A 24,748-nucleotide genomic window follows, 5' to 3' on the forward strand; every position below is an offset into this window, starting at 1 on the left:
TCAAGGTAACACCTATGACTACATGGGGTGGGGTGACAAGACAAATTGCCACTATCTACATGTACGAGTATGAGATAACAGCACCGCAAACAAATTTCATTATTCTAAAATTAAAGGCATATAAGATGGGGGTAACTGTAGCTGTGGCAGCCCCCAGTGACTAGGGACCTGAACAAGGTGCAAGAGACATATTTTAATATTTTTGCATTTATTTGTGATAAGTAACTATATTTATTGATTCCACACATAATCTCTGTAAAATTAACTAGAAATTTTCAAAATAGTAAAGTGCTGCCAATGAATGTAAAGTGGTTTCCTCAAATGTGACGTCATATTTACCATGTTAGTTGTGATCCTCTACGAATGTTCCAATTTGTATAATTCTGGTACTAAATGCAATTACTGGCTTTGTTATTTTGTTATGGAGATGAACAGTTACTAGCTGCAAGTATAATTTTTACCTTTTAAAACATAATCAACACTTTTGCATACTTTGATAAATTCTTTTAATCCACTTATATGGATAACAATCGAATACCGATATTCATAATTGGCTCAGGTTATAAAAAATGTCTCCTAAAATCACACTGGCATTGCACAAATATCAATACTTTGCTTCAAAATTGGAAAAAATAAACATGCTTTATGGCGTTGGACATACATGGTGTCGGACGTACACTATAACAGCACCACAGTAGCATGGCAGTTGTTACATATTCAGCAATTGTTTTTATATTTTTTAATCAACCATATAAAATTAACATTGCATCTCAGTAACATTTTACAACCAGTTAGCAGAAGTGGAGATTAAAAAATGTTATATTTTGGTGTCAGAAGTACACACGAGTAACATATATATAAATATTATGGATAAAAGTCTCCTTGAAATATAAATTTGTCTTTTATATATTATGTCAATTAACAAAGGACACATCGGGGATTATTTCTGTATAATTTGTTTTACTTCTACTCACTTATGTATAAAAAATATGCTGATAAATGTGTTAATAGAATATTTCGTAAAATATTGCTGCATTCATGGTTGATACATTGGTTGCATTATCAATGACTAAAACACATCTACTGAAAAAGGATTAATGTAACATTTGACACTAGAGATAATAACCTTTCAAATGATAACGAACTTGTGTCACTTGAATGAGTTTCTAAAAATGACCTATTGGTTTACTTGACCACGGAATTGCCCAATAATAATCAGATGTGTCACCTTAAAGGGACACACCCTAGTTACGTTTATTTGTTAACCATTACGGTTGTTTTTCGCTATTAAACCCCATTTTACACAAATAAAATTGCACTTTACTTACATTTTATTATTTAGAATACACATTTCCATTCACCTGAAGTGCTTTTTGGTAATCCTGTTTGTAAAACCACGAAATGCATTTTTTGCATTTTTTCACAAAACGTGTTGTCGAGAAAAAACCGTTAAGCAAGCGAGGTCCAATCTATTTTTAATGTCACAGACGTTGGTATATCACGTGACCGTTATCATTTTGGTTCGGTTTGTTTTCTCATGCACGGTTCGCGCAATAAACATCCGATTTGTTGTTGTTCATTTGTGAGATTTTTCTTCACAGTTCGTGAACATTTTCAGTAACAATAAAGTTCAGACAAGTAAGTGTCTCAATACAAAAGGTTACAAACCCTTAAAACCAATAATTTTGCTAAGTCTTACGATATCTGGAGAGGGGATACAACCAGGACAGAACAGTTGGAACATGTCCAGGAGAGGTGAAAAGAACGCACCCCAAGTCTGTGAAATTTGTCATGATGTAGGCATTGTTGTGCTTCTACCGGTGACATCAGAATACTAACTTTCAAAATTATTTCAAGCAATTGGGACATGGGGATTCTCATGGTATTTATCGATATAAAACATGCCTTTTCACTCCATTTGATAAAAACGTGATCTAAGTGTGTTACAGGTTTGTAGATTAACTAAATTATAATTTATTTTCGCTGGATGGAACTAGGGTGTGCGGCTTTAAGAGGTAGATAGAGAGCTTAAAAACACAAACATTTAGGGGTTGGGATGTGGGCAAGATATTCATAATTACAAAATAGACTTAACTGCAACATTTTACAAATGTTTTTCACTAGCCCAACATTAAATATCACTAGCCATGGGAGTGGGGCTACCATAATCTAGAAGCCCTGCTTGCTACTGTGTGTAGCCTATTTATGTTTACTGATAATCCCCCTCACCCAAAATATTTATTAACTTAAAAATCACAATGACTTGATCTAGTTGATGCATTACACTATTATTTATAAAGTCTGAACTGGGGTTACTGATAACAAGTTTTGGGCGCGAAAATACCCACTATTCTACCCCCCCCCCCCCCCCCCCCATTTCCTCTCTCCACTTGCAAAAATCCGACCCCCCTGAGGCCCTTTCAAGATACACGCTACAACCAGGAATATTTTGTTGTTGTTGTTGCACTCCCTCGCTAAAAAAAATCATACACCTGCCCCTGCATGCTCTAATATCTGTCATGGGGTATATGCCTCATCTCGTAGCGCTAAACAGAAGACCTTGTCCATGTCAGTGCTACGTTATCGTATCTACGTGATGCAACGCATGACAATGTAATAATGTTGAATGTGTTACATGTTAAAAATTAAAAATCTGACCTTTCGCTTCAAGCACGAGTACACGCAACCCCCGGTCTTTTTTCAGCAAGTAGTAAGCGGAAGCAAGACCAGACAAGCCGCCTCCAACAACCACGACATCCACTTCGAACGCCTCCATGCTTATACTGACCCACCGAGTCCACCAGTCCGCTACCACATGGAACCACTCCTGTCTTTGCGTGTCTGAGATGAATCACGTGGTTATAACGCATGAAGCCAATCGGAGGACGTACATTTTATGGCATACGGGGAAGAACTCTTGTTTTAACTAAAGAGCTATTTTTTAACAAGAATTATTCCTCTTGTGTTTTTTGGTTTTTTTTAATTATTATAAATTTATGAAATTTCAATGTTATGACTCAGGGGTGGATCCAGGAATTTTAGCGGGGGGGGGGGTCCAGTCTTAAGCCTTTGAAGGTCCCCCCCCCCCCGATAGGAAATTTTCATATTTGAAGATAGCTTTAGATGGATTTGAAGTATATTCCCGTTATCAAAATCCTGCTTGTTCAAACACCCAGTGTCTGAAATGTCTCAGGATCGAACATAACTGTTTATTTTCTTTATTCTTTTTAATGAAATTGATTTTGTGTCTACAGGTGTAAAAGGAACCCAAGTCCGACCGGAATGCAAGTACGGTTATATCACAACAAACTGGATTAATTATAAAATAAATCTTTACGGAATGAAACAAATAGTCTGATCCATAAAACTAGATATTACCTCCAAGTCCTATAGTTAAGGTAAGAAAAAGTGCAATAAAACCATGTGTTTTATAAAAGTCTGGTTTGGACAAGGATTCCTAGGTATGTAAGTCATATAGCATTTTACAGTGTGTCGGACCTATATTCCTACGGACTTCTATTCCTATTACACCTGGATACATGTACCTTAAGCCATTTTCAGTCTTCGGGTCTTATGTTTCATATATAGGAGCAAACAAACGCCGCGGATGTTTCTGTATGAACATTCGGACCACTTTGTCAGTCTCAATCGGAGTGTCATAGTACATGTTCATGAGCACTAGTGAAGTGAGACGCTCCTCGCTCAATGTTGATCGAAGTGAAGTTTTGTGTCTCCTCACTGCAGAAAATGACCTCTCTGCTTCACAGCTTGTCACTGGAATGATGCATGCAATCTGTAAGAGTACGACCAAGTTCGGGAAGAGGTCTTTGCTACATAAGTTTAGCGCTTGTAATAGCGAATCGGGTGGAGCTTGCATATTCATGCATTTGGCCTGCCATACTTCTAATTCTGTGCGGAGGCTTTTAAACCGGGGCAAATCATCTCTGTATGTCCCTAGATCTTCTACAAGCTTTGGAAGTTCTGATACATCCATCTTTACGATTATTGCCGGGATGAGGTTGAACAATGCCGACATTATGCTTGCGGAAGGGGAAAAGCGTTCTTGCATCTGTGAGTTGACATCATCAGTGAAAGGAATTGCAATAGACCGCTTGAAGTAATCGATTGGGGATTCTGCCGGGTGCGTGGCACGGTAATAATTCCTACTTTTCGCACGGGGCACACGCTCGTCCGTATCAAGTTCCTTGGCTAGATCCAGGACATCTTGGTACCAAAGGCGGAACCTGGCATCAATGTGAGTTCTGAGTGCTGCAATATTGTTTTTGACGTCTGTCAGTGATGTATAGGCAGACCTGATGTCAATGTCTCTCTTTTGCAATCTTATGGTGATTTCATGGAGCGGGTGCAGGACGTTTCGCAGGACGACTAGAGACACGATAATCTCGAAATTACCGAAATTTGCCAAGATGCCTTGAGCACGTGATTTTGTGTCGTCATCCCAGTTCCATTTCTCCTCTATTAACTTTGATATTTCATAGCAGTAAGCGTTATCTCCCTTGCTTATAGAAAACGCCCAAAATGTATTTTAAACCACTAAAAATAATATAATTATAGTTACTGAGTATTATTGGGGTATCTGTTACTTAACAAGATTACAGCTGGCTTACCCTGCCAGTACATCGCCACGCCAGTCGCGCATCAAAACTCATAATAGAAAAATCGTTGGTCACGAGCAGGGGGGGGGGGTGGGGGTCCAGACCCCCTCGACCCCCACCCCCACCCCCCTGGATCCGCGTCTGTATGTCCAATCAAAGATTAAAGAACATTATACTTAAGTCTTTCCATACTTATACTGTCACACAATGAAAACGCAAAACAGATATTTTTAAATATATTTATTGGACTTAAAATAACAATTTATGCGAGGAAGCCATTGATTGGTAGGGCCTACTTTTGTCTGGATTTTAATCCTGGTTTTGTTCTCGTTACACATGCAATAGCAGAAACACACAAAATGGTGTGAAATGCGTTCACTACATGATCAATCATGCTGCATGCAATGCACGTGAAATGCCAGTATGTGGACACATAAAAGTCACGTAACGGTGTCATATTCCTCGTCACATTAAGAATGCCACGACTCGGAGAAGAACAAAGGGAGTGAGCGTTGGGCATGGTTCAAGGGGGCACTTCGCAAAGCCAAGTTACTAGGACCTTCAGAGTCCATCCATCAACTATTAGACGACTTGTTGAACGTCATCAACAGACCGGGAGTGTCCGTGATTGACCTCGACCTGGTCAACGTCCCGTTACGACCCCACGCCAAGATCGACAGATTCGACGACACCACCTCCGTGACCGGTTCAGAACTGCGACGATGACAGCAAGCAACACGATAGGACGTCATGGAAGGCATATTCATCCAATGACGGTCATCCGTCGACTCAGAACGGCTGGACTCAGATGCAGACGCCCGTACAACGGTAACATCATGACACCGCGACATCGTGCTGCGAGACTACAGTTTGCTCTCCAGAATGGTAATCATCCACCAGCCTTTTACCGGAGCATTGTGTTCTAAGATGAGTCCCGTTTCTCTGTCTCCTTTGCCGATGGAAGAGCACGTGTGTACAGGAGACTCCATGAACGGTACGATGACGGATGTATGAGAGAACGTGATCGATTTGGCGGCGGTTGTCTGGTGGTATGGGGGGCAATCAGCTGTGATTTCAGGAGTGATCTCATCATTGTCCACGATGCCCTTACAGCCCAGCGTTATGTTGACGTTATTCTAAGACCAGTTCTCCAGCCACTTTTGCGCCGTCACTGAAGACCAGGAGGTCCCCTTCTGTTTCAACAAGACGATGCCCGTCCACATACTGCAATAATTACCCAGGCATTCCTGCAACAAGCCGGTATCACCGTTGTGAACTGGCCCGCCGTTTCACTGGATTTGAACCCAATTGAACACATGTGGGATGAGTTAGGACGTCGTGTACGTCACCGCCAGCCACCACCGCGTAACGTTGAGATGTTTGTGCCAGTCCGTTCCCGGTCGTCTTCACGCATGCTCACTGGCCAATGGTGGACACACCAGATACTGACTTTAATATGGGGGGTGGGGGGGGGGGGGGGGGGGATGGTGGTTGAACTTTTCGATTACGAATGCAACTCGATTACTGATGATAACTGGCCATGTTTCCATGTGAATGTATCTCATGAATACCAGTCATTATAGTCATATTACATTATCCATCAATTCATTAATAGTTTGTCGTTATTTGCAATGAAAAGTTGTTTTTGCGTTTTTATTGTGTGTCAGTATATATAAATAGTTATATCGATTTAGTGACAGTGCCAAAGGAAAGTCCCCGTCACCCATCCCGTCACATGCATAATCTAGAATGTATATTCGATATATGAAAATGTTTATTTTACGGTTTACCCACCACACGAAAAGGCCGCAAACTACTTGGAGCAATTAAGGTGGTGTTACGTTCCTTCTGGTCCTTTTAGAGCAACATTTTAGCTTTATAGCATGGTAACTATTTTTGCTATTGTTCTTAGCCCTTTACTGGTATCTGTCGATATTCTTGAAAGGGGCGGTAACCTTGATACCCATTGCATCAAACAATAATATGTACGGTACCACTGTCTGGAGAAATGCATGCAAATGCATGCATTCCGTGACAGCTACAACAAAGTGTTTATTTCAACCCGTCAGTAGCCTATTTTTGTACAATATTGCCTATATGCACCTCAGAATGTGAAAAGAAAAACAAAACAACAAGCACCTTCTTTAGTTTTGCCGAAAATAATTGGTAAAGAAAAAAAGGTTGGAAAAAGTAAAATTGAAAAACGGCCTTTGATATACCAGTCGTGGTGCACTGGCTGGAACGAGAAACGGCCCAATGGGACAACCGACGGGGGTAGATCATAGACCGACTACGCATCAGGCAAGCGCTTTTACCACTGGGCTACGCCCCGCCCCGAAATAAATAAATGTTTGAGGTACGAAGAAATGTATAGCGTTTTAAACCTATGTTTGATAGAACATTCTTGTATGAAATATGCACGGGCTATCATTTTGCGCAGGCAAAATGCTAACCGCAGACTCGGGTCCCACTTCAACTCGTTAACCGGCCCAGGAAACATCTCGTGATACCATCGCCAGACCCAACCAATAACTTAATTAAACTTATTAAACTGGGGCCCATTTTACTAAACATCGTAAGTTTACGTCTGCTACTAGCAGTTATGGTATAACTTTTACCGGTCGTGCATTTACGTGTTTGGTGTCTATTTCACGCAGAAAATTACATCATTACGGAAGTTGGCGTATTGTAAGGACAAAAGAAAATTTAATATGTCTATTTCAAACTATATTTGTTGTACTATAATAATAGAAAAAATTACACAAATATAGCACATATTGCGCACTCGTGCACAGTGTACTTCGTGCCTTCTGTTTTGTCTATCCCCACCCCCAATGTAAAAAAACCCACGACCACCCCCCCCCCCATCACCACACACCCAGCGCCTCTGAATTATTATTTTAATTTATTATAATTACGAAACTAGACACTGATAACGCGTTTTACCTATTGCGAACGTCCGCGAGCGTCTCCTTCCTGAACACATGGTATTCCAGAGGACCATGCTAATTATCTCCCTTGCTACTAGGTCGGCGCAAGAAATATAAAACTTACGAAATTGGAAAAGCGGCATATATCAAACAGAATGACCAGTAATGAATGTGACGTAATAGTTATAGGGGCTGGACTTTCTGGACTCACCGCCGCCTATCATCTGAAGAAGAAGGATCCTAATTTACATTTGCTAGTATTAGAGGCGAAAGGTTCATATTAATAATGCTAGTCTACTACTTGAGGCATGTTCAGAAGGGGCAGACTGGTTTTTGCACCTGCCATTAAATACATGTTAAGTGATAGAAGATGACGGTGGTGCTAGTCAAATTATTTGCGAGCGCTGGGCCTTCTGAACACGCTACTATATTGGTAAAAATCACATTGATATCAGCTTCGGTGGGCATAAGAAATGAGTTCGAAAATATATCAGTGTTTAAAAATTAGTTTTTATGAACATACACTTTTTTTCTTCAAAAACCAATCTTTTTTTTGTTGTAATTTGTAGATCGAGTTGGAGGTAGGACAGTGACAGTTCCACTCAAGTCAGCTGATGGAACAGACTACTGGGATCTGGGGGGTCAGTGGGTTGGTAGGTAAGTCATTTGGCATAGGCTTAGCCAGTCTTTTATATTGAGTGGGGAGGGGGGGCATCCACACTGGTTTACACGTTAATTATGGAGTGACAGGCAAATATAAAAGATGGTTGAAAAGAAAAAAGAGGTGTTATTGGAAGAGGTCAAAGTCCTCCTCTTCCTTTCCCCCTCCCCAACTGGCTTTGCTAGTGATAAGTCGGTTGATGGAATGGACTACTGGGATAAAGGGGATGGGGAGTGGGTTGGTAGATAAGAAAGTTATAGAACACTATAATGTAGATACCTAAAACATAAAAGACATAGGATTTAGGTCGATCGTAATGCAGGATACACATTAAGTCAATACTTTTCTTAGCCTCCAAGTAGCTGGATTACAGGAGCATGCCACATTTCCCACTTTCTACGTCCGTTCGGACTAGGTCGATCAAACCATTCCAAATTAAGCATACAGTCTCCGTAAGAAATTAAATGTGTATTATTTTACTTCCTTTTCCCATGCTTACGACCCTTGGTTGGGCTGCCTGTGCTCCCTTGCACCTGCCAATGTTAGTGCAAAACACAAATTACGTTCTATGTCTGTTCGGACTGCTACCTTCTCCCACACCCAATAGTTTTTTCTGTCCTAGACAGAGGAGCTATTGGTGGCCAGAACCTATGCCCAGGACTAGCAATTTTGAGCCTTCCAAAAGCAATTTTAAATAAACACAAAATTAAAAACCAAAAATTATCCCTTAAACCAACAACAATAATTTTTATCCAGTGGCAAAGAACTACCATCAGTAAAAGCTCTAACCTATAGCAATTCATATCAGAGTTATGGTAATTGCCGTCGATGCCATCGTTAAGTATGAAACCTACACTCACCTGAGGTACATTGGCTATAGGATCCCACTCTGTTTAGTGACCCACAACTGGTATATCAAAGGCTGTGCATGGCAGGGGTGCAGAAATAGATTGAGAATAATTAGTTAATGATGTTGGATATCTGCTTTATTCTTTGAATGTAAGAATGGGAAATTTCTCATTCGGCCTGAACAGGATAAAGCCGATATATCCGACATCATTAACTAGTTATTATCTTTATTCTGCAAACCATAAAAATTAAAGGGAAAAGCTGTTATTGCTGTTATTTCAGTTACATTGGATGATGGCCTAGAGGTGAAATGAGTGATTTTGTAATGTAGGCTATGTGTGTGACATATCCTGTTAGCCTAGTAGCAGGATTGCCTTTGCTTTATCCGATATCATATTCTGTCAATGGAAACAGTGGTTGCAGGATAAACAAATATTTCACTAGCATGCTGGACCAGAACCAATTAAAATTTACTAGCCCGCTAGAATTTCTACTAGTATATATGCCAGCCTATAAATAATAGAACAATATTATAATATACACTGTTTACACGTCAAATGATATATCATTAAGACTCATGGTAATTATCAACATCCAGGGCTAGTTAAAAAAAATTGCTGAAACCTACCATTATTTAAAAAAAACTTTCAACCATTATATAAAATTATTTCACAAAATTAAAATTAAATTCGCCAGTTGTGCTTAACATTCGCAGTTGGTGAATTTGAAGAGTGGCAGAGCTAGTCCTGAACATCACATGGCAAACGAAATCAAGCCCCATACCTTGATTGAAAAATCTATAAAAAAACCCAAACATATTCTAATAAAAAATGTTTTACATTTCTTTCATATAGATTTACAAATTTCAAGTGACATCCCACAAGTATTTTAACAGAACAGGCTATTAAAAAAACACCAGCATCATATGTTCAATGTAAACAAGACGTTTTTAGGAAGTATTGACCTTTGACCGGCTCTGTTTCTGTTGTCTATTAGTCGGTTAAAAAAAAATAGACTTGCCAGTTGGACTGGTAGTTACATTTTTTAACTTGTCTGTCAGGAATTTTACTCACATTTGGTGAGTGGGCGAGTACTTTCTGCACCCCTACATTGTACAGTTTTAGAGTGAAATATTGAAGTGTGATAAGGATACAGTTTGGAGATATACTAATAATTAGCAGGTCGATAACAATCCAGCGAGCGTAACTATGTACGACTGAGAAAACACCACCATAACTTTAATAAGAGCATTATATTTATTTTCTAAACTCTAAATTGTATTATGAAATTGTTATAGATTTATGACATTGCATTTTGTTTTGTTATATATGAGTCATAAACCAAAATTACAGATATTTATGCCTGACTTTCACTTGAAACATTTCAATCAGTTCTGTGATCAGGAATTAAAAGTACAGTATGGCATAACCTGGAAAAGTAATAATCTTATTTCTTTGGTAACGTTTTATCTGTTTATTCACTGTCATTTAAAAAATTGCAGAATTTTTTTTAAAATGTAGGATACCATCGCTATAAACATTAGACAGAAGGAAATGGGTTACCTCAATATATTTTTGCATATAAAATAAAAATGTATTCAGTACATCATTAAATAAAATATTTCATTCGTTCCTTCCTTATTTTTGCATAATTTTTAATCCTCATAGGCTTGAAGAACAAGAAAATAATTTCAACAAAAAGTTGTGCAGATACAGAAGTGATTGATTTTTAAGCTCTCATTTGTATAGTATTTAATCCCATCAACAGCTGTACGAGTAATTGTCTTTAAATAATCTAAGGGGCGGGACGTAGCCCAGTGGTACAGCATTCGCTTGATGCGCGGTTGGTCTAGGATCGATCCCTGTCGGTAGACCCATTGGGCTATTTCTCCTTCCAGTCAGTGTTCCACAACTGGTGTAACAAAGGCCGTGGGATGGTGCATATAAAAGATCCCTTGCTGCTAATCGAAAAGAATAGCCCATAAAGTGGTGACAGTGGGTTTCCTCTCAATATCTGTGTGGTCCGTAACCATATATCTGACGCCATCTAACCGTAAATGAAATGTTTTGAGTGCATCTTTAAATAAAACATTATCTTCCTTCCTTCCTTAAATAATCTAAAGCTAGAACTTTAATTTTCCCATAAATTATATTTGAATAGGTCGCAGCCTCACATCATGTGGCTACTGGAGGAATTACAGCTGAACACGTACCTGCAGTATACCGAGGGGAAAAAGTTCATGCAGCTTGGAGATGAGAAGATCCGTACTTACATTTCCAACATTCCGACGTTTTCTCTGTGTGGTCTTCTGGACCTCTTTAATTTTGCCAACAAGGTAATAAATATTTATCATTTAACTTATCCATAATATCGATGTTATAAACCCATTTGATATTTTGGTATATTGACCCAGTTAATATCAAACACGGTGGAAGCAAGTAGACATTGGTGGGGGGGGGGGGGGGCTGACTGAGATTGAGGGCGCAATGCAAAGTTTGTAGGGGGTTGAGACCTATGCTCCCCATAAAATTTTGAAAACTAAATATCCTGAAATGCAATTTCCTGCATTATACAAGTAACATTCATCTCTGCCTTAAGACCGACTACCATGTAATATTTTTGATTCGTGCCTGAATATACATATTGCTGTCAATTAATGGGTCTTTTGTTTACAAGCCAAAAGGACTTAGTCTAGTTAATCGGTATTTGTCTCGACATATCCTCAACAAATACCAATTTAACAGTGTTTTTTCCTCAAGGGAGATAACTCATGACCAATTCTTCACGATTGCAAACATAATAACAAAAGTAACTATAGAAAAGACACTAAGAATGTTGTTCATATTTATTTACTTTTATAAACATATATATATATATATATATATACACGATGTGGTTTTCAGATAAACAAAATGGCTTCCTTGGTGTCTGTGGAGGATCCATGGAGCTGTCCACATGCAGCAGAGTGGGATGCCATGACATTAGAAACTTATAAGAAGAAAACAATCTGGACAAAAGGTAATTAATTAATTTAATCACTATTATTGCTGTTAAAATGTTTACTGTCACTGAGCAATGTACTTACAGGGGACATTTTGTCCAGTATTGTATTGTCATTCAATATGTAAATTTTGGAGATCATTACACAATTCTAAAACATTAAATACAGTGGTGTGGGGAGGTCTAAAATTAACGAGCTACTCTCGATTCACTAATATCAAAACCTATATTAGCTCGGCCATTTACCTTTCGACCGACCGTTAAAAATTGCACCAAATTCCCTCGATCAAAATTGCGCACCCTTTTCTCTTTGGCATTTAACTGCTCCATTCAAATTCCATAGCACCACCACCATCCCCACCCGCCTGCTACCGATTTGATCGGGCTGCTGGTGCTCCCTTGCACCTGCCAGTGCAGGCGGTCCCTCCTCTCCCCTCCCCCAGCTTTCCTGTTATGGACGGAGTTGTGCCCACGACAGGCGTGTGCTACAACAGCTTGTTCTGAATGTGCACGTAAAACCCTATGACATGACATGACACACACACACATAAAAATATAAATATAAATACATAAATAAACCATTGCTGCTGCAACTGGATCAAGAAATGGGGGTGCACATGCCTCCCTGCCCCTGCACCCCCCAACTTCCTACGCCAGTGAAATAGTAGTGGGTAATACATTTTCACATTTATTAGCATTGTTGCTAATCAAAATTATAAAAATAAAATGTTCCCTAGGGCAAGGAAAGTATATATATTAAAAAAAAACTTGCTGCTAATGGAAAAATATTTTCTCTGAAGATTTCATGTCAAAATGACAATCAGTAACCAATGATTAATTAATCAATGTGCTCAAGTGTCTGTGGTATGATCATAAAGCAAAATAAATTTTATATTTAAAGTTTTATTAGAAGAGTCCAGATTCATGTTTCATGAATTAATGGTTCGTTGATTGCGATTTAATTTGTGGGGTTTTTTATGATATTATTTTAGAAAGAATCTTTGTTTTGTTCTCTGTTTCAGCTGTGTCAGATCTCATTGATGCTGCTGGCAGAACCATACTGGGAATGGAGAGTTCACAGATATCACTCCTGTTTTACTTGACCTATGTCAGTGGTGCTGGCGGATTAAAAAACCTCACAGAAGCTGGCGACTACACTGGGCAAGAGATGAAAATAAAGGTACAAATTTACTCATATCATAACACAATTTTTATATATTTTGTTTACTAATTTCATAGAAGACCTTACTGTATATTTAGAGCTCCATGTGTAGTCAAACTATAGTTATTATTAATTATTTCAGCAAATATTTTTATTACATATATCCTGAAAACATCTTCGTTTACATTTCTGTTATCATATTATTATCATGCCATTATTGTTACTCTTTTTATGTTTTCACTCATTTTAAGCACATAAATATTTTGGTGATTTTGTTTTGTTTTTAAGGGTGGTTTGCAGCAAGTTTCCAGAAAACTAGTTGTCAACATTGGTGGTGAGAACATCAGGCTAGGTGAACCCGTGTTGTCAGTTGCTCAGGTATTTAACACTTGAATCCCAGAATCCACTGATTGTGAGGGGCGGGATGTAGCTCAGTGGTACAGCGCGCGCCTGATGCGTGATCAATCTAGGATCGATTCCCGTCGGTTGGCCCATTGGGCTATTTCTCGTTCCAGCCAGTGCTCCACAACTGTGGTATGTACTATCCTGTCTGTGGGATGGTGCATGTAAGAGATCCCTTGCTGCTAATCGAAAAGAGTAGCCCATGAAGTGGTGACAGTGGGTTTCCTCTCTCAATATCTGTGTGGTCCTTAACCATATGTCTGACGCCACACAACCGTAAATAAAATGTGACGAGTGTGTCGTTAAACAAAACATTTCCTTCCACTGATTGTGTTTTCAAAACAATTTGGCTTGAATTAAAATAAAAAATGTTTTTGAAATGTTCTATTTTTATGTGCAATAATAAAAAAAAAATTAGTTAAGAGCTTTATAAATAAAACGGCAACATTTATTCAGAGTAAAAACTGTTGTTTGCTCCATGGAGAATAAAATTATATTTTGTCGATGTTTTTGAAAATGGTTTTGAAATATCAAAAACATGTTCTATTTTTATGTGCAATAATAATTTTTAGTTAAGAGCAATACGACAGAGGAAAATTTGTTTTGTTTAATAATAATTTTTAGTTTTTAGTTAAGAGCTTTATAAATAAAACAGCAACATTTATTCAGAGTAAAAAATGTTGTTTGCCCCATGGAGAATGAAATTATATTTTGTTGATTGGTTTTCATAAAAAAAAACTATCTTTGATCATTCTTTTGTGAATCTGTCTAGGCTAAATGGTGAAGTACAGTTGAAAATTTGTTTTGTTAAATAGTAGGATAAGTGTTTGTTTTAAAAATGTGTTCATGTAATTAGGTTTGATTGTATCATAAAGAAACATTTGAAGTACATAATTTAAAAATAAGATTTTTTTTTTTTAATCCAAAAGTTTTCATTATTTTTGTACTAAAAATTAATTTCAAATTAACATCTGCCTACGAAGGTTACTTGTTAATATATACAAAAGAACAAACTTTTATGGGTAGATGAATGATTTATACTAACAGGTGACATAACAAACCGACTAAACTTGAGGTTTTATTTCAGACCGGTGATAATGTATCGGTGACAACTGTATCGGGAGTCAAGTATCACTGTCAGAAGCTGATCATGGCAGTTCCTCCGACTGTTATTGGTACATGATTTTGTTGGTTTTAATCTATTTTTATTAATTGTCCATTTATTTCTTCTCAATCCACCTCTCTACTTTTTTTTATCTTTTTCTTTGTTTCTCCTTCCATCCCTCTCCCCATACTCTAACCCTATATGCTCCTATATATATATATATATATCTATATATATATATATATATATCTCTATATATCTCTATCCTCTCTCTCTCTCTCTCTCTCTCTCTCTCTCTCTCTCTCTCTCTCTCTCTCTCTCTCTCTATTGTAATGTAAACAGAATTTATTTCTTTTTCTATCTTTTTCTTAATTTCTCCTTCCATCCCTCTCCCCATACTCTAACCCTATATGCTCATTTTGTCTCTCTCTCTCTCTCTCTCTCTCTCTCTCTCTCTCTCTCTCTCTCTCTCTCTCTCGTAATGTAAACAGAATTTATTTATTTTTCTATCTTTTTCAGAGTTTCTCCTTCCATCCCTCCCCCATACTCTAACCCTATATGCTCCTTATCTCTCTCTCTCTCTCTCTCTCTCTCTCTCTCTCCTCTCCTCTCTCTCTCTCTCTCTCTCTCTCTCGCTCTCTCTCTTGTCTCTCTCTCTTCCCTATTTCTTTTCCCTTTTTCTATCATTTTCTTAATTTCTTCTTCCATCCCTCTCCCCATACTCTAACCCTATATGCTCCTTTATCTCTCTGTCTCTGTCTGTCTGTCTCTCTGTCTCTCTCTCTCTCTCTCTCTCTCTCGTAATGTAAACAGAATTTATTTCTTTTTCTGTCTTTTTCAGAGTTTCTCCTTCCATCCCTCTCCCCATACTCTAACCCTATATGCTCCTTAATCTCTCTCAATCTTTCTCAATCTCTCTCTCTCTCTCTCTCTCTCTCTCTCTCTCTCTCTCTCTCTCTCTCTCTCTCTCTCTCTCTCTCGTAATGTAAACAGAATTTATTTCTTTTTCTATCTTTTTCAGAGTTTCTCCTTCCATCCCTCTCCCCATACTCTAACCCTATATGCTCCTTAATCTCTCTCAATCTTTCTCAATCTCTCTCTCTCTCTGTCTCTCTGTCTCTGTCTCTCTCTCTCTCTCTCTCTCTCTCTCTCTCTCTCTCTCTCTCTCTCTCTCTCTCACATTTTGTCTCTTTCTCTCTCTCTCTGTTGTAATGTAAACAGAATTTATTTTATATTACTGCTGAAAGTGCTTATATTCCAGGTAAAATATCATTCCGCCCCGATCTGCCAGCATTCAAACGTGAAGTGATCAGACATATGCAGCCTGGTAGCGTAGTCAAAGTGATCATCACATATCAGAAGGTATTACAATATTAAACATGTGAGACTCGGACAGATATTTTCATGTGAAGTAACTCATTGAGAATAGGGTTGGGACGTAGCTCAGTGGTGCGCAAGTAGATCGATCCCTGTCAGTGGGCCCATTGAGCTATTTCTCGTTCCAGCCAGTGCTCCACATCTGGTGTAACAGGCCATGGTATGTACTGTCCTGTCCGTGAGATGGTGCATATAAAAGATCCTTGTTGCTAATCGAAAAGAGTAGCCCATGAAGTGGCAACAGCGGGTTTCCTCTCAATATCTGTGTGGTCTTTTACCATATGTCTGACGCCATATAACCGTAAATAAAATGTGTTGCATGTGTTGTTAAATAAAACATTTCCTTCATTGAGAATATTGTACATATAGGATATTAAACGAGCTTCCATTTTATAACGTTTATTTTCCGAGTAAAATAATTTTTAATTGTCACAAGCTTTACTGGTCTCTTTAACAGGTATCTATTATATTCAGGTGGCTGTTGCTTATAAAATATGTAAATTTGTATGCAGAGAAATATCTAAATTTGAATACACACAGACATATGTAAATTTGTACATATAAAAGCAAGTCTTATAGTCATCACAGGGAATGCCTTTTTTCATACTATGGAGTTTACTACATTTATTTCTGAGCTGATTGTTTTTTAAATTACAAACAAAAAAATATTTTTTGTAGGAGGATGGAACAGATTATTAATGTCCATTATAGACTGGTGGTTGACAGAGTGACATGTTTGATTATAATGTATTTATAGGCTTTTTGGCGACATGAAGGTTTTTCTGGAGAGATCCTAACAAACGGTGGCCCATCACCAACGTCTGGCTGTTCCAGTAGCCCCCTCTGTGTTGTATATGATTCCACCTCAGCCAATGATAACCCAGCTCTTGTGGCCTTCATTGGAGGATACCAGGCAGTGGAGTGGATGCAGAGAACAGTATGTATTTAAGATACATTAAGGAGCGGGACGTAGCCCAGTGGTAAAGTGCTCGTCTGATGCATTGGTCAGTCTGGGATTGATCCCCATTGATGTGTCTTTCCATTGGGCTATTTCTCGTTCCAGCCAGTGCACATGGTATGTGCTATCTTGTCAGTGGGATGGTGCAGTAAAAGATCCCTTTTTATCTATTGTATTATCTTTGACTGTTGTGTAATGAAAAAATCATTGAAAATGGTTGGTGAAAGTCTTTGAAATTTGTTTGGACTTTAAGATTATGAACCCTGTAATATCTACAGAATAAATTGTTTTCCATGCATTTTTATTTCATAAAGTTATACAATTGTAACACTGCAGCCCATTGTTTAATCAGTCTGATTACATGTCAGACATATTACAGTAATTGTGACACGGATTGAGAATAAGAAATGAAACATATGCATCAATTGTACCCCTCCTCTGAACAATCATCTGAAAAGTAGCTCAATATTTTTGGGGACATCATTTGTATGAGTCTAACAATGTACTAGTAATAACAGTTAATAATGTTATCAGCATTTTAATTCTGAAATATTTTACTTGAATTTTGTAAAATTGTGTTTTTAAAATTGACTATCCCAAGTTTGCAGCCATTGTAAGATGTTTATGACTAACAAGAGTCTTTCTGATGGCTATTAAATAAATACATTTTCTTGTTTAGAATATCAGTGTCTGTATATCCAATGTGTTTGTGGTCATGTGCTGATGTGTGTAGCAATTACTGTTAAAGTGTTTTAGTATTTTATAATTGTTTGTGCATACGAAATTATTTCCAGGTAAAATCCAATTTAAAGGGACATTCTTGAGTTTGCTCCATTGTAAGATGTTTCTGACTAATAAAATATTTCTATGATTAAACTTACATATTAAATATATTTTTTTGTTTAGAATATAAGTGTCTGTCTATTCAATGTATTTCTGGTCGTCTTAATATTTCTAAGAAGCACAAACTGGATTTTGTCTTCAAATAATTTCATATGTACCAAAAAACACTATTTTAGGAAATAAAATGAAATTTAACCTAGTACAAATATTAGAACGATCAGAAACACGTTTAATATAGAGACACTAACATTGTATGCAGTAAAATATATTTGATATGTAATTACAATCGTTAAAAAGTATGTTAAAAATTGCAGCAAACTCAGAAATGTCCCTTTAAGCTCTACACATTAGGATGGCAACAAACACCTTGTTTATTCAGATACTGATATTCTAAACAAGAAAATATCTTTAATATGTAATTTTTGTCATCAAAAAGGATCTGTTAGTCATAAACATGTAGCAAACTCAGGATTGTCCCTATAAATGAATATTTGTTTTCTCACAAGGCGACAGAGCGGAAACAGTGTGTGCTGGTACAGTTGTCTACCTTCCTGGGAGATGAGGTCTTTGAACCACTACAGTACATTGAGAAGGACTGGAGCACTGAACCGTACAGCGAGGGGGGACCTGTGTGTGCAATGGCGCCAGGGAGTATGCAGTATTTCTCCAGAGGGTTACGGGAGCCCATTGATAGGTATGTATTATTGTAGTGATGTCAAAGATGAAAAGTTTTCTGGAATTCCGGATTTTTTATCTTCTGTACAGTGCTTCTGGATTTTCTGGTATTTAAATTTTTATATTTTTTATTGTTCATAGAAAACTTATAATATGGTTTTGGTATACATTCTGAATGGTTATTTATTTTAAAGTTTATTTTAATGTTTTACTTAACGACATACTCAAAACATTTTATTTACGGTTATATGGTGTCGGACACAGATATTGAGAGGAAACCCTCTGTCGCCACTTATGGCCTACTCTTTTTTGATTAGCAGCAAGGGAATCTTTTATATGCAATATCCCACAGACAGGATAACACATACCATGGCCTTTGATATACCAGTCATGTGGTGCACTGGCTGGAATGAAGAAATAGCCCAATGGGCCCACCAATGGGGATCGATCCCACACTGACCGCGGATCAAGCTAGCGCTGTACCACTGGGCTACATCCCGCCCCACATTCTGAATGGGTGCTACCATTTTAGGCCATTTTACAACCCTAACAATATCAGTATCAGACCACCAATGTTAAAATTTCAGCATTTGTTTTTAACAATCTCAGTATCAGACCACCAATGTTAAAATTTCAGCATTTGTTGTTAACAATCTCAGTATCAGACCACCAATGTTAAGATTTCAGCATTTGTTTTTAACAATCTCAGTATCAGACCACCAATGTTAACATTTCAGCATTTGTTGTTAACAATCTCAGTATCAGACCACCAATGTTAAGATATTATCATTTGTTTTTAACATTCTCAGTATCAGACCCAAAATGTTAAGATTTCAGCATTTGTTTTTAACAATCTCAGTATCAGACCACCAATGTTAACATTTCAGGATTTGTTTTTAACAATCTCAGTATCAGACCACCGATGTTAACATTTCAGGATTTGTTTTTAACAATCTCAGTATCAGACCACCGATGTTAACATTTCAGGATTTGTTTTTAACATTCTCAGTATCAGACCACCAATGTTAACATTTTAGCATTTGTTTTTTATAACCCACTTTCTCTGTAATGTCGGTATACCAGGAACTGTATAGTATTTTTCCATTGACAGTGTTGGGGCTGATGCATGATTTATCTAAGAAGGTGGTGCATCCTAGCAGAAAGTTGGGGGTCTTACCATATTTCAAAGTACAATATTGCTATTTGGCCAATGTACATGTATTACAAAATATACAGTGAAACCTCTCAAGATCAGACCCTCTGTAAACCAGAATTCCCTCAATACCAGACGTTTTAAAAAACAGTACAGAACTTAACCTCTTTAAACCGGATCCCTCTTACAACCTGACTTTTGTCTTGGTCCCAAGGGTGTCTGATTTAGAGGGGTTTCACTGTATTTGCAAATTGTTTTGGTTAAGCAGTGTTCGAGATTAACGGTATCCCGATATCCCGGGGATACCAGAATTTAATTTTGGATACCAGACTTCAAGAACCCAGTATCCCACCGGGATTCCATATAATACTAAATTCTCAGGTGGGATACCAGATTTTGAAATGTTAGTATCCAACTGGGATACTGGCCAAAAAGTTTAATCTCGAACACTGTTAAGTACAGGTTAAGGTTTAATACTGTTATATTCTAATATTTAAGCTATTATATTTTATATTAGTACTTAATGCATACATAAGGCTCCATGCTCATAAAATGCAAAATAAAGTCAAGTCACTAAAATGCTGCATACAATGTGTCTGGCATTTGCAAAAGTTTAATATGTCTGGACTGTATAGAACCCAAATTCCAAACTTAATATTTTATTAGCTTGGAGTAAGGTGCCAATAAGTGTAATTTATTAATTATTATAATAATTGTTAATTAAATTTGAGGCAAGGTCTCAATAAATAAAGAATAATACACAAGTGGCTGTTAGATACCACTTATCTCACAACAAGTTGTTTTAAAATGTATCTAACGAGCAAAAGCAAGTTTGATACTTTTTTAAACAGCAAGTTTTGAGATAAATGGTATCTAACAGACACGAACGTATTATTCTGTTTCTTACATATCCTCAAAAACCAGGTTTTAAGCAAATTTTAACGTCTTTTTTGACTAAAATTTATTTACAGCCATTGCACTTGTAGCTGACTTACGCGTCACAGACACACGATTGTCAGGTTAACAGTACGTCACAGTCTAATCAATTTCCATTGCAATGGTTTTTTATTGGACGTATGACACTGGCAACCTGGTCATCACCTAGGAGCAGCCAGTCATATGTCTTGAAATTGTTAACACATGTACATGAAGCATGGTGTTCTCACCAACGGGTGTGTAAGAAACATAATTTATTAATTATTAAAATAATTGTTCACTAATTCCAGGATCCATTTTGCGGGGACGGAAAGTGCCACTGTTTGGTTTGGTTTTCTTAATGGAGCTATCCAGTCTGGACTGCGGGCAGCCACGGAGGTTCTGATGGACCTCAGGCCACAGACGATCACAGCAGATGACCTGAAGCTGTGCAAGATGTCTGTACCAAACAGATTTGACTCTCATTACGAGTATCCCTGGTGGAAGATTCTATCTCTTGTTGCTGCTGCTTCCCTGGTTGTCTCTGTGTCAGTGAAACTCATAAGGTTGAAGAGATAGATGTGGAAGAGATAAGACTCGGATAGACGTTGAAGAGATAGACTCCTTAATAACTGACAAACAGAAGCTGCTATGAATAACTGTGATCAACAGTAGCCGATTCAGTAATGCATTTAAAGTGATTGTCCTGAGTTTGCTGTCATTATAGCATATTTCCGACTAACAAAGCCTTTTTAACAACTAAAATTATACATTAAATACATTTTCTTGTTTAAAATAACGTGTTTCCGATTGTCCAAGTATTTGTATTATCTAAAAGTTTATTTTACCTCCTCAGATATTGTCGGCGAAATGACAAAAGGTCGTAACTACGCTTTTGGCGAGAAATTACTTTTTGGAATTTCCAGAGTTAGAATGTTCATATTCTGCTTTTGTCAAAAGATCGTAACTATTGGCCTATTAGAAAGTGGTTGACTGTCAAATGACAAATAGTCGTATTATAACCGGTCCAAAATGACAAAACGTCGGATCTACAAAGCGGGAAGCTAGAGTGTGGACGTGACGCTCAGCATTACATTATGTTCACACATTACATGGATTACATGTAAATAAAACCAGTTAATTACACCTGATTGTATGTGTATTTAATCCATGTATAGATCTTGCCACATTCCTTGAACCTGTGTTAAATTCTAGATCAAAATGTCGTAACTGACATTTTCAACAAATTTCAGGTGTAAAATGTTGTAAGTACATTTGTAGACCTGACACATAGGGTAAAACGTCCTAATTTCAGATGTAGCCATAACTATGGTACACCCACTATTAAGTAGTTATCACTATTAACTGTTAATATGTTCGCATAACAACGACTATAACAAAATAATGTATTTTTCGAAAAATATTCAGTTTTTTTGCTCTCTTGTAAAAATTTTAAAAGTTTAGTTACAAGGTTTTGTCATTTCGCCGACGATATACATGTATATATTTTGTACATATGAATTTATTGGGAGATAAAATCTAGTCTTGATTTCTAGAAACATTCAAGCAGTCAGAAACGCCCTATATATACAAACACTAATATTCTTATCAAGAAAGTGCATTTCACATATAATTTTAGTGATAAAAAATCCTCTGTTGGTAAAAAATGTCTTATATTCCCTTTAATATGACTCTTGGTAATAATAATAATAATCATAATTTAAAAAGAATCAGCTAGTCCTGGTACCAATAATAGAGAACCCGTTCATCAATTTCTAGTAAAATAATGGGCACACCTTAGTAAAAAACCAAACAAAATTAGCAGTGGAAAGTAAAATAATTGGACATTCCTGGACTGGTTCTTATAAATCTTTTAAAGTCTAGACTTAAGACTCAAATAAGAGTCTTGAGACTTTTAACAACATGGCAAAACCATAAAACCTGTGTGCATATGACATTAAAGATTTGAATTTAAACTCTAAAGTTTTATAAGTACGGACCCTGATACTAGGGATATTGATTGTGTTTGTGATGATCAAAATAACCAAATAAGAATAGTTTGGTGGATGTTAGGCCAAACTAAATAAATTTTGCACGTCAACATTTTAGTTTTTTTTTTAATTTCCTGCAATATGAAGTTGATTTTTGCTGGGCTTTTCTTGCTGTGACTTAAAACTGCATTTAGAGCCAAAATGTCATGGTGCATGAACTAGGACGTGCATTCTGATTTCAATTTAAATATGCCCCTTAGTTTGGTGTCAAATATACCCATCTTTTCTGTGCAATCCATGCATTTAAAAAAAAAAAAAATTAAAAAAGCATCATCGCTACATCAATGTTTGAACTTTGGTCTGACCACAGACCGACTTTTTGTTTTGAGGGATTGGTGGGGGGGGGGGGGGGGGGCCTTACCCTCATTACAACAAATTGGATGTTTGGTCTGTTGTGATCATTACTTGACCAACAAAAAAAGAGATATGCATGTTGTTAGATGTATTCTTATTTTGATTGTCTGAAACAGAAATATTCACACTCTGTATTCACTGTAAAAAAAAAAAAAAAAAAAAAGGGATGGGCGATTGGTTCTGATAAAAGAATGGGCCATTTTTTGTAAAGGATTTGTGTGGCCTAATAAAAAGAATGAGCTAGTCCTAATAAATAATTGGCCAGTCCTTATGATAGAATCTGACATTTCTTATGAAGGAAAGTCCTAGTAAAATAAAGGGTCTGGTCCTAATAAAAGAATGACTGATCTTAATAAAACAAAATGGACAGTCCTAATAATATAATTGGGTTCTCCTTTTAGAAGAATGGACTAGTCCTGGGGGGGAAAAAGTGTACTGCTAGAAGAAAGGGAGTTGTGTTGGTGGAGACATCTAAACTTTTATTTCCCACTATTAAAAGCAACTGAAGATTTTCTTAAATACAGGTGCGTAAGCATAATAAATATATGTAGTTATAGGCATGTAAGATAAAAACAAGCATTGTAAATTCTGCTGATACTGTTTAAGTGCCATCTGTCCTGGGTCAGATCTCTGGCTAATCAGAGACCAGAGCCGTGACGGACATGCCTGAAACCCCAGTGGTATAGGGGCATGTAAAAACAGTTCACCTTCACGTTTAAATGCCTTACTTTTAAAATCACTGCTGAAATAAAACAGAAATATTCAGGGTTTTTTTTTATTCTAGTAATTTTAATATTAGATATTATGTAATTTGTTAGTGCTACGGTACATACATCTTTATTCCACTGTGGGGTAATTTTTAATACAAGATCTGAACTTGTTTTCTATAGATCTTATCCAGTCCTTCTTGACGGAATAACCCTGCTCAGACTAAAAGTCCCGGACTGGACACCTGGCTATCCAGAGGCCGAGCCCGGGATGGACATGCCTGAAACCTTAGTGATAAAGGGGCATGTTAAAGCGTACTCTCTCTCTCAGACTAAAAGACTATAAAACTGGTAAATCTGGACACTTGCACATTTGTTTTAAAAAAAGGTGGAAATAAATGCAATTCAAGTTTTTTCTTTGTCATTTGAAGTGTGTTTCATATTGGTCTGTAAAATCTATACATGGCCCTGACATTGTAACTGTCAGTTATCTGGTTTTAAGGCTGTTAGGTAATGAGTTTATATTCTAGTACTGTCATCTGCTTAGAGTAGGGATCTTTTATATACATCTTCCACATAAACAGGACAACACATACCATGGGCTTTGATATACCAGTTGTGGGAATATGATAGGACGAGGGAAATTAAACAAATAACAGGTTCACCAAACGTGTTCAATGCTAATTTTAAAATAAACTAGTGACCATAATACCTACACACACATACATGCTTTTTTGAATTATGTTTACCATACAAATAATTTCATTCTGCTTTTTTTTTTAAACTCCCTATGTTACATTCCATTCACAACCTGGGACTAATTTTCAAAAGTAAGATAGTCAAACATAATTACAAAAAGTTGATTAATGATTTATTTGTACATGTATCTTTGTATATGCATATAGAAGTTTTACTTAAAATATATATTTGATTGTTAAATTTGTTTTTTTATATTTGTTTGTAAGTAGTAATAAACAAGTTACAATTTAA

General features: G+C 37.0%; 3 protein-coding genes across 3 annotated transcripts in view; 1 reads left to right on the forward strand and 2 right to left on the reverse strand.

Moving 5' to 3' along the window:
• Positions 1-2,880, reverse strand: part of LOC121379892 (probable flavin-containing monoamine oxidase A) — a 33,248-nt gene extending 30,368 nt beyond the window's left edge. The window contains exon 1 of the mRNA XM_041508563.1: positions 2,659-2,880. Coding sequence (XP_041364497.1) covers positions 2,659-2,776 — 118 coding nt within the window. The 5' untranslated portion in view covers positions 2,777-2,880. The remainder of the gene's footprint in view (positions 1-2,658) is intronic.
• Positions 2,881-3,571: 691 nt separating this feature from the next.
• LOC121379712 (52 kDa repressor of the inhibitor of the protein kinase-like) lies at positions 3,572-7,116 on the reverse strand. Its single transcript, XM_041508362.1, has 2 exons — positions 7,070-7,116; positions 3,572-4,520 (listed from the first exon to the last, which is right to left on the reverse strand). Exons 1-2 carry the CDS (start codon positions 7,114-7,116, stop codon positions 3,572-3,574), a joined length of 996 nt encoding a protein of 331 aa, XP_041364296.1.
• A 534-nt stretch (positions 7,117-7,650) lies between these two features.
• On the forward strand, positions 7,651-24,748 carry LOC121379335 (probable flavin-containing monoamine oxidase A). Its single transcript, XM_041507908.1, has 11 exons — positions 7,651-7,819; positions 8,116-8,203; positions 11,217-11,391; positions 11,960-12,074; positions 13,079-13,236; positions 13,507-13,596; positions 14,708-14,795; positions 15,987-16,087; positions 16,860-17,039; positions 18,410-18,597; positions 20,958-24,748. The coding sequence occupies exons 1-11, from the start codon at positions 7,702-7,704 to the stop codon at positions 21,223-21,225; spliced, it is 1,569 nt and encodes a 522-aa protein (XP_041363842.1). The 5' UTR covers positions 7,651-7,701; the 3' UTR covers positions 21,226-24,748.

Source organism: Gigantopelta aegis, chromosome 8 (genome assembly GCF_016097555.1).
Source record: "Gigantopelta aegis isolate Gae_Host chromosome 8, Gae_host_genome, whole genome shotgun sequence".
Classification (NCBI taxonomy): Eukaryota; Metazoa; Mollusca; class Gastropoda; order Neomphalida; family Peltospiridae; genus Gigantopelta; species Gigantopelta aegis.